General features: G+C 35.0%; 2 protein-coding genes across 2 annotated transcripts in view; one reads left to right on the top strand and one right to left on the bottom strand.

The window, feature by feature from the left end:
* LOC144968091 (uncharacterized) overlaps window positions 1-5489 on the top strand; it is a 264931-nt gene extending 259442 nt beyond the window's left edge. Inside the window, exons 9-11 of the mRNA XM_078906081.1 lie at window positions 879-1067; window positions 3765-3919; window positions 5399-5489. Coding sequence (XP_078762207.1) covers window positions 879-1067; window positions 3765-3919; window positions 5399-5489 — 435 coding nt within the window. The remainder of the gene's footprint in view (window positions 1-878; window positions 1068-3764; window positions 3920-5398) is intronic.
* A 2592-nt stretch (window positions 5490-8081) lies between these two features.
* Window positions 8082-11170, bottom strand: part of LOC144969299 (uncharacterized) — a 15845-nt gene continuing 12756 nt past the window's right edge. Inside the window, exon 5 of the mRNA XM_078908408.1 lies at window positions 8082-8101. Within this exon, the coding sequence (XP_078764534.1) occupies window positions 8082-8101 (20 nt within the window). The remainder of the gene's footprint in view (window positions 8102-11170) is intronic.

The raw sequence follows: 11170 nt of genomic DNA, 5'->3' as shown, positions 1-11170 counted from the left end.
ATTATTTATTATTATTATTATTATTATTATTATTATTATTATTATTATTATTATTATTATTATATTATTATTATTATTATTATTATTATTATTACTATTGTTTATTATTATTATTATTATTATTATTATTATTATTATTATTATTATTATTATTATTATTATTATTATTATTACTTTAGAGAGAATCATGTGGATGAATATAGGAGAATACAGCTATTTTATTTTTTAATGTTGTCATTTATATAGATCAATTTCTATTAATCATACTCAAAGCGCTTTACAAATTGTCGAGCAAACAGCACCACTAGGAATGTAGGACAAGACATAACGCCTGTAAGGCGATGTTACACGGATTGTTTTCAGACAAACACAGCGCTGTTAACGGCCAGATACTCATTTTACACTCGAGTACTGCGAGAAACCATCAGTATAGGTCCAAAGGCGAGTGCCATACCACTAGAGAGCATGGCTGCAAATTGAAATTGGGCATAATTTACTTCAGATGTTTTGAATATTTTCATTTTTTTTTCATTTTATCGGACACAATATGCAATTGAGGAAACTTAGAACTATATAAAAACTCGTTAAGTCGATTTATCTACTTTTTGCTATTTTCCATCCATGAGATAAATTAAAATGTAAACTTTATTTTAAGTATCAAATGGCACAAGAATTTCCCTAGATTTGTGTGAATTTGAAGTTTAAATATAATAACACAATAGACCGAATGAGAGATTGTAGAGGAAATAATCCTCAATATCTCAAAATGGAAAAAATGGAGTAAGGGAGTTTTGGAAAACCAGCCATAATATAAACATTTCATCAACCCGTATTCAGCCTTATTCAGTTTACTAAAATATTTGATGTACATTTCCCAGGACGGTGCTAAAGTGTACATGCAGACACACAATGTCCCCCAAAACCTTCAGAAACGTGTCCAACGTTGGTATGACTATGTGTGGTCCAGAGGAAGACTCAACAACGGGGACATCAACTCTTTGGGGCTTTTGCCAGACAAACTGAAGACTGAGTTAGCCATTCACGTCAACTTGGAGACCTTGAAAAAGGTGACTATTCCACTAACTTCCTCTTTTTTAATCTCCAATTCTTTAAGTTGAATTATCTCTCTCTCTCTCTCTCTCTCTCTCTCTCTGTCTCTCTCTCTCTCTCTCTCTCTCTCTCTCTCTCTCCATCAGTCTATCTCTATCTATTTATCTATTTCTCTCTACTTCTTTATCTTTATCTCTTTCCTTCTTTCCTTCTCTCTCCATCTCACTCTCTGTCAATCTCTCTCTCTCTCCCTCTATCTATATACCTCTCTCTATTTCTATATCTCTTTCCCTCTTTTTTTTTCTCTCTCTCTCTAACTCTCTCTATCTCTCTCACTCTCTTTCTCTCTCTCTCCCTACTTTTTTAATATCTTTCCTTCTTTCTCTTTATCTCTCTCTCTTTCTCTCTCTCTCTCTCTCTCTCACTCTCCATCTTTATCTCTTTTCCTTCTCCCTCTCTCTCTTTCTCTCTATCTCTCTTATCTCTTTCCTTCTTTCTCTCTCCTTTCTCTCTCTATCTCTCTCTCTCTCTACATCTTTATCTCTTTTCCTTCTCCCTCTCTCTCTTTCTCTCTATCTCTCTTATCTCTTTCCTTCTTTCTCTCTCTATATCTTTCTCTATCTCTCTCCCTCTCTCACTTTCGCCCTCTCTCACTAATACTTACAGACCCTCTTTTGCTATCTAAAAATCTATCTATATCCAACTATATATCAACCTATCTATATTTCTATTTATCTACATATGATATTATGACTATCTTTCTGTCTTTTAATTCATTTTAGAGGCACATATGAACTAAAAAAAGATACTCCCTCTCCAAGAGATGCTATTTCACCATATTTCCTTCATAATTTTTACCCGAGACCTCCCATCTCTCCGAACATTTGTCTGCGCGGACGTGTGTGTGTGTGTGTGTGTGTGTGTTGTGTGTGTGTGTGTGTTTGTATGATTCTTCAAACACTCCCATCCCCTCCTCATGAACTCTCTCATCCTCCTCATCACACACTCACATATGTAAGAGTGTTCTATGGTTATTATGAGTATTCTATATGTTTAGTACCTCATTAAAACCCATTGACAGCCGGTCACTCGAATACTAGAATTTGGTACTCCGACTCCTAGACTATAGATGAATTGGCTAAAGCTTTTAAGCTAAACTAACGACATCCCTAATACTATATCTCAATATTCCTTGCCATATTTTTTTTTGTTACAAAAATATAGATCCACTTATGGAATTATTGATCAAATTTTGTCTACCCGTCCCCAAGAGGTCTCTCACATCTCTGACTTGGATCATGTTAGGGAGTTGCTATCGTTTAAATAAATATAAAAATGAAAATATTTTATTTACATAACATTTACCTAATGTTTTGCTTTTGTTCTATGCGTTATACCATCGTGTTTCTTCAAGTGAACAATATACATTTAATATGCCTCGTGAACCTTATAATGGATTTGTAAAGCATTTTAGATTACAATGATGCCGTGTTTGACATCAGGTTAGGACCCTTTTATACGATTGTGAAACGTGGACGCTTGACAAAGAATCTACTAGGAGGTTAGAGGCATTTGAAATGTCAATGTATAGAAGAATGTTGAGGCTATCATGGACAGACAAGTATACCAATGAGAAGTGTTGGGGAGGTTGAGAAAGGGAAGAATGTTGATCGATACCATCAGAAAGAGGCAGTTACGGTTTCTGGAGAAGAGACGGAATAGCAAAGTTGGTAACATCTGGGATGATCGGTGGAAAGAGAGCTAGAGTAAGACAAAGAATGACGTATCTAAATAACCCAAGAAATGTCAAAAGTGATTTAAAAAGCAACGCAGATTTTATGCGCACCGCAGAGGATCGTGATTCGTGGAGACAGCTGACCGGTAAGTGGTCAAGAGTACAAGCCACGATGGATGATGATGAACATTAATGAGTTCTATTTCAGTCTCCACATTACAAGCAATATTCCCACTCCAATAGCTTTCCATCAGGTCTAAAAGAAGAGGTCCGAACTTCAGGTTTATTAATCTTTGGGTCAAGATGCGGGAATGGTGGACAATGGATCAAGATGGGGGGAATGGTGGATAATTTACAATTATACCATTACGACACGCTGTTGAAAACAACAAGAGACAGTGGTCAACCGTATATTGGTAGGGGAAAAGAAAACTAGTAATTATCTCTGATGAGATAGTTTTCATCCAGATACCTTTCCATTCTTTGATACTGTCTATCCATATCTTCCTTTGATTTCATCTTTTTGTGCTTCCATCATGCCCTGCTTCACAGTCTTGCAGATTCTTCTATGACGTACCGTTTGGCCGAACTTAGTAAAATGACTAGTAGAGGTAGACAGTATATGACTCTTTTCCCATTGAATGTATTTTGGTCTGTTGACATAACAATTTAACGAACTGAACAAGTGTGTAGGAAATGTGTCAGACAAAGCAGGAATGAAAAATACAAGAAATGAAAACATCCCAAAAAATCAGTCCTTGAAGCACTCCGACCTCGACTAAATTTTTGGGATGGTTTTAAAAAAAATGTATTTTACTTTCTTGCTTTGTCTTGCACCTTTCATACACACTTATTCAGTTCTGTAACGTACACTGGTGCCTGTTCCTTAAAATTTTAACAATATAACAACAGTTTTCTCAGAGGTTTCTAATGATCTTCATTTAACATTTGTGATTATCCCACACATTGCCTTCCTCAGGTGACCATTTTCCAAGAATGCCAGCCAGAGTTTCTTCATGACCTCGTACTAAAGATGAAGGCATACATTTTCACTCCCGGTGATCTCATCTGTCGTAGAGGGGAAGTGGCGAGGGAAATGTTTATTATTGCTGATGGCTTAGTCGAAATTATTAGGTATGTTTCATCTAACTCTCTTCCTTTTACAGGATTTATCTTGATATGGCATACGAACTCGGGGGTCCCGATAGCTCAGTTGGTAGAGCATTCGCTTCATACGCAAAGCGATCCCGGTGCAGTTGAGATTTTTTACTGCATTGAATGGGTAGCTGGGATCTGGCGGAGAGTACTTTGCGATAGACTAGCGCCTTACCAAAAGGATATCAGCAATTCCTATTGTCCGTTTCACTCAATGGAAACCGGGATAAACTTCGGCTCTATCGGCCTAATGGCTCTGAAGGACTATTATATGCCATACGAACTCAACATAAAAGTACTCTTGCATGTTACAGAACACCAAAGCCTTACAATGGCATAGTTTTTAAATCAATTAAAGGTATTAATACAATGCATGTTTCATGACGAATGTGACGATATTCATTCTCGTTGGTACGGAAAGGTAAATTTTGCTTAAAGTATTTTAATTTTCCAATTATTTCGTATTTAAGATGACAAGTTTATTTCCAAAATAAACTTCTCCTTAAGAGTAAAAGATAACCATTTCTCTGTATTAATATCGAGATTGTAAGATTATCTAAGATACAAAGATTTATGATGGTAATTTGAAATTAGATCAAAATAAAGAATACGATGATTATGATGTTTGGAAATAATGATAGTAATAATGAAAATGGTAATGTTAATAATGATGACATAATAATGATGACATAATAATAATAATGATAATAATAATAATAATATAATATAAATATAATAATAATAATAATATATAATAATAATAATAATAATAATAATATAATAATAATAATAATAATAATAATAATAATAATAATAATAATAATAATAATAATAATAATATAATAATATATAATAATAATAATATAATAATAATATATAATATATATATTGAAATATGATGATGATATATATAATATATATATTATTATTATATATTATTATTATTATTATTTATTATTATTATTATTATATATATTATTATTATTATTATATTATTATTATTATTATTATTATTATTTTATTTATTATTATTAAGTTAAATTGCCTTGAGGCTGAGGCAAAAGGCCCTTTATAAATTACTACATTGCATTTACCATTTCTTGCTTGTGGCTTAACTAACTCATTAATGTTTGTCATTTCTTACCCCGAATCAAACTTGGAGTGATGTTTACCTAAATGTGTCAAATTATTTACAATGAATGTCGGTTTTATAACTTTGAAAAATGTTATCCATGTATTAGAATTATAAAAAGCATTTAAAGGATTTTTGAAAAGTCCATTAGCTCTTTACCTATACCATACGATACGATGGTGTATACTGAGTTTCATATTTGTCATATTTCCCACGAAACGGGATAATCTTATGTTGGTCAGTTAACTTTGAAAAACATTATCGATTTATAAAAGTTACAAATAGTGTTAATGGTTTATTGAATTTCATCTATGTGTTAATTTCAGTGAAACAGGGACAATCTTAAAGAGAATGGGGGCAGGGGATTTCTTTGGAGAGATTGGAATTCTTAACCTGGATGGCGGAATCAACAGGTAAGTTGTCAATGCAGTTGCATGAATTATGTTTCAGTTAATTACCGATACTTGTTTTTATTTTGGAATACGCTTAAACAGTCGTAACGTCACTTCCATCGTAATGACGCATGGTAACTTAGTAACTGGCTCTAAACTATCTGAACAAGGAAATATTTCTCCGACGAGCATAAATGCGTATCCGTATTAAATCTAACGATATTTGAAGGACGAGTTTTCTGGCCAAACTTTTAAAATATGGGGTTTTCCAGAGTACGGAAAATTAATCGCCATCTCGCATTTTCACTTGTATTCTTCGATGGTTTCTGTTTATGGGGAGAGGCGCGTTATTAATGCATCCATAACTATCATCATCATTAAATAGTATAAAAAGGAGAGAGATGTAAATATGTAGATTGTGAAAGCGTATTTATAGATTATCTTCATCCTTAATGCGATTCACAACCGTTAGTTTATAGCCCTATCAGGCCAGATAAAAGTACATAAGTATTAGTACCGTATGCAATATAAGCCGCCGTGTGGCATTGTGGTATAACACTCGCCTTTGGATAAGATTGTCTTGAGTTCGAGTCCCGCTCTGAGCGGCGCATACTTAAGCTATAGAAAAAAAAACTCTTAATGCACATTATCTCACCGTACTCAGGTGTAAAATAAGTACCTGGCTGCAAACAGTGTTGTCTATGTCGAAAAATTATTGTAATATCGTTTAGCAGGCCTCATATCTCGTTCTACATGTTAAGTGCTTTTGTTGACCAGGAAACCCTTGTAAAGTGCTTTGGGAACGTTTGGTGGATACTGTACTATAGATGCTCATATAATTTTTTATAATACACATGACACCCTTCATAATGCAACTTTCTATTTGTATATATTATACACTGCATCAATACGGGTATCCAAGTATTCATTCACTCTTGATCGAGTGGACACTTCATTGCCTCGCCCAGAATGTTTGCAGTAATTATTACCCTTCTCCCGAATTGCCACACTCACTATCTCTTGACTTGCATACAAGATTTGACACCGTCCCGCTCGGACACTGACTTTCACCCCACACCCAAACCCTCGCCTGTTGTCGTAACTATTTCTCTCCAACCTCCTCCCTTTCCCCGTTTATATTTATCTATGTCGTCCGGAGGAGAATCGTCCGAAGAATATTGTCGACCTCTCAAAGGAGTCGATGACGTCATGAAACCAATTTATCACTCTCATAATACCAATATTTTATAATCCTCTCCAAAGAGACCTAGATTTATGTCAGATGGTATAAAATAACGATATTCTATAACATGGAGAGATAATCGAAGAGCAAAAAGATTTTTAAAGAATAAATAAAGCTCTTATATAGTGCAATAACCATTAACTTTCTCCTCACCAGTCATTTTCAGAAATGTCATACGCAGCCATAACAAATAGACTGTTTTGCTCAATTCAAGAGCAACAAAGAACACATCATGTAGAGTTTTGTTCAGAAAAAAAAATAGTCATAACATGGTTGGAAGTTATGATAGTTATAAAAAAGATTCGTCTTCGAATATTTAGATGAGTAAGATAGACAGTGCTGGTTTTTCGTTACAAATGTGGCCATTTTCCTGTCCCTACTTGGCATACACATGTATCGGTGTCAGATAAAGATTTGAAAAGTGAGTATTATGCGGTCTGAGGTTTGATCCCTAATCGAGGTAGGCTGATTGGTGGGATGTTCCTTTTATTGTATACATTTATATATACTGGGTGATCGAGAATAAACTGTCTTCTGTTCTGAGGTCCCCCACTTCTTTATTATCATTCCTAAAACGTTGATATGCTCACGGAGAAAATTTATAATATTTCTTTACACAACAATAAAAACCTGATGCCAAAGTGGGTGATTTTAAAAGTTCTTATTTTGGAGAGAGAAAAAAAAATAATAATACAATAGAAACATAAAGTAACAGCATTTCAAATCAATTTCAATTCTATCAGTGACAGGCCTCAGATCAACTTTCACGAATGTCAATTATAGTTCTTTAACATTCATCATGCAATATCCAGGTTTTTTTAACATCCTTGGCGTGCACCCTGAAAATACTTTGGAGTTAGAGGTCAAAATACTGTTTACATTTACATCTACAAGTTCTATTACAAATTGGGGTCAAAGGTCTTGACAGGACGTAGCTAAGTCCGTTCTTACAGCGGGTAATGAATTTCCCATTCGTCATTATAACCCACGTCGGGTATTCCCGATCGATATGTCATGTACTCAGAAGCAAGATATTAGGATATGGAGATATTAATATTATTATAATAATAAATGTCCTGTTGGGCTGTCGGGGTTCTTGTTGGCATCTACAATGGGAACATCCGGCCTCTCAAGTCATCTCCTATTACATTGCACGCATAGAGTAAATTATAGCTCTATCCGACATTACTGATTAATAAGAGATCTTTTAAGGCTTTGATTCCTGGCGTTCAGCCTTGAATATAAAATAGACACGTATACACTTCTAATTGACATAACATTCATAGCTTGTATTGTAGAGTTATCACACTGAATGTATAATCAAAACATGCATTTTATGGTCCAATTTTTATCGCATACAGTGCATATAGCCTGTTAAGCGTAGGGCTTTTTTTCTAAAAATAAAAAATAAATAAATAAATAAAAATTGAGCTTTTATATAGCGCAATATCCACTAAACGTGCTCAAAGCACTTTACTGTTGCTTTTACATTGGTCCTCACAACTACTTGTAAATTAATGCATTTGAGTTGATTTACTTTTTGGAAATTTTACAATAAAAAGTACAATATGTTAATGGAACTGAGGTAGACATGAGATATGAGTGTCTTTAGGTCGTTTTCAATGACATTGGACCTTGAAACGCATCATTATTATACCCCTTTGGCTTTGGAAAACTAATCAAAGTCGATTTACTACCCCTCTGGCTTTGGAAAACTTAATATAGATAGAATGAAGATGACGTCACTCAGGCCTTTGCTATTGCTTTTTGCCATCCGATTGTTGATGAGTAATTCTCACTAAACTGCTTTAACATGAATAAAAACGTTCAAGGTGACACATAGTTGTGTGTGTTGGTCCGTAATACTTCTGGATTGCAATGTTGTGAGCTTCTTAGCCAAGCGCTTACTGTCTATGGTCGATTTACTACCCCTTTGGCTTTGGAAATCTGAACAAATTGGATTTACTACCCCTCTGGCTTTGGAAAACTACACAAAGTCGATTTACTACCCCTCTGGCTTTGGGAAACTATACATAGTCGATTTACTACCCCTCTGGCTTTGGAAAACTACACAAAGTCGATTTACTACCCCTCTGGCTTTGGGAAACTATACATAGTCGATTTACTAGCCCTCTGGCTTTGAAAACCTATACAAATTCGATTTACTAGCCCTCTGGCTTTGGGAAACTATACAAAGTCAATTTACTAGCCCTCTGGCTTTAGAAAATTATACAAAGTCGATTTACTACATATACAGTAAAGCAAGAATATTTCTAAAACTCCTTAATAATCTTTGTATAAAACGAAGGAAATTAAGATTAATGTTTCTCCATCACGCATCTAGAGTTTTAGATCTGACCATCTGACATAAATTTAGGTCTCATTGGAGAGGCTTATAAAATATTGGTATTATGAGAGTGATAAATTGGTTTCATGACGTCCTCGACTCCTTTGAGAGGTGGACAGTATTCTCTGGGTGATTCTCCTCCGGACGATATAGATAAATATAAAATGGGAAGGGAGGAGGATGGAGAGAAATAGAATGAAAAAAAACCCAACAAATCTTGACATTTTATATAGCGCAATATCCACTAAACGTACTCAAAGTGCCTTTCAAAAGGTCCCTAACCAACAGCAACACTTAACATGTAGAATGAGACATAACGCATGTTAGGCGATATTACATTTTTTTTTTGACAGAGACAACGGTGTTAACGGCCAAGTATCTCATTAGGGCGATAGAATATGAGTAAAGAGTCTTTTACCAATGACTCAACTATGTGCCGATCGAGGCTCGAACCCAGGACCTTCCGATCCGAAAGCGGACCACATAGCCGCACGTTTTTTACAACATCCAATCCGTAATCTTACATCTTTTGGTCTTACACGTGCAAAGTAACGTGTTGGTTTTATAATCATATTACAGAACTGCTTAGTATTACGAAAGATTCGTAGAATAACGAATTTTTAGCTCAAGCTAGATAACTGCATAGACGTTTTTGAATCAATAAATCTTGGTGAAAAGAAAAAATTGGTTTCTTAGAAACTGTCTTAAGGACTTTGGAGCATATTTTGATTTTGCTGAGGGCAAATAATTGATTTGTAATGCTAGTTATCGTGACCATTTCCATTTTTCTTCATGGAATGTCTAGGAGACGGGATCTTTTGATGTCGTGGCGGAAGGGCGGAATTATTTCTTTTTCCATTTTTTCCCCCCTTGGAAACTACATTTTTTGACATTTCAAGTTGGCAGCTCTGATATTATAGTACCAGCTAGATATATAATCAAAATTCCATTCACAAGAAGAAATTATAATACTGCACTGCGGGGAGTTCCGTCTTGAACTAGTCAACTCCGAACGAAACATAATACATCTTACTTTCGGTAGATGAGTACTCGGTCACGCATATTACGGCTGATTGTAAAGTGAGTTTTGATTCGTTATCTTTTTGCTTTCATAATATGTCATATGGGGGTCCCGATAGCTCAGCTCGTAGAGCAGTCGCTTTACACGCAAAGGGACAAAGATCGATCCCGGGTGCAGTCAATATTTTTTTATGAACTCCATGTCCATCCAGCAGTGAATGGGTTGTTAAGTCTGTTAGATTTTTCGGAAAGTACTTTGCAATTGACTAGCGTCCTATTAAAAGATCCGTTTCACGATATAGAAACCGGGATAAACTCCGGCTCAATGAGCCTAATGGCTCTGAAGAACTACTTACTTAATATGTCATGTCATATTTATGGTTCGTCCCCTCAAAACGGTTTTTATTCAGGCGGACTTCAATACTGACATGTTAGGGTATGTTACCTATGGTCTAAATATATGCTATCATTATTATCTTCTTCATATGCGGCTATGTTGTCTTGTGGTATGACACTAGCCTTCGGATCGGAAGGTCCTGGGTTCGAGCCTCGCTCACCGCATAGTTGAAAGTCCTTGGAAAAGACTCGCTTTACTCACATTCTCTCACCGTACTCAGGTGTAATAGCGTTGTCTCTGTGAGGAAACTTGTAATATCGCCAAGCAGGCGTCATGTCTCGTTCTACATGTTACCCGTTTCGCTTGGTCAGGGATCCTTTGTAAAGCGCTTTGAGCACATTTAGTGGATATTGATCTACATAAACGCTCTAGTTTTTTTTCATGCCAATGATCATGCTAGAAATCAAATTTGGCAGTTTTGCGTCTTTATGCCAGATTAATAAAAACGAAAATAACTTGGCGTTTTTGAAGCTGTTTGTCATGCAAAAAGTGAGTTTGTCATTTTGCCATTAAAAAATAAAAATAAAACAATAATAAATAAAGATTTAATTTCCCCTATCTCCGAGACAAATCAACATTAAGTCCTCAACATTTTCACCCTCAAGAAAATTAAGATTTATTTCCATTTTATTATTAACTGAATGGTGATGTTGGAAAAGTTTGGCGTTTTTTTCACGATATTAGGTATTTCTGTTTGGC

The sequence above is a fragment of the Berghia stephanieae genome, chromosome 3, assembly GCF_034508935.2.
Source record: "Berghia stephanieae isolate SIO BIC M18660-M18661 chromosome 3, UCSD_Bste_1.3, whole genome shotgun sequence".
Lineage (NCBI taxonomy): Eukaryota > Metazoa > Mollusca > Gastropoda > Nudibranchia > Aeolidiidae > Berghia > Berghia stephanieae.
This window is presented reverse-complemented; position numbering and strand designations above follow the sequence as displayed.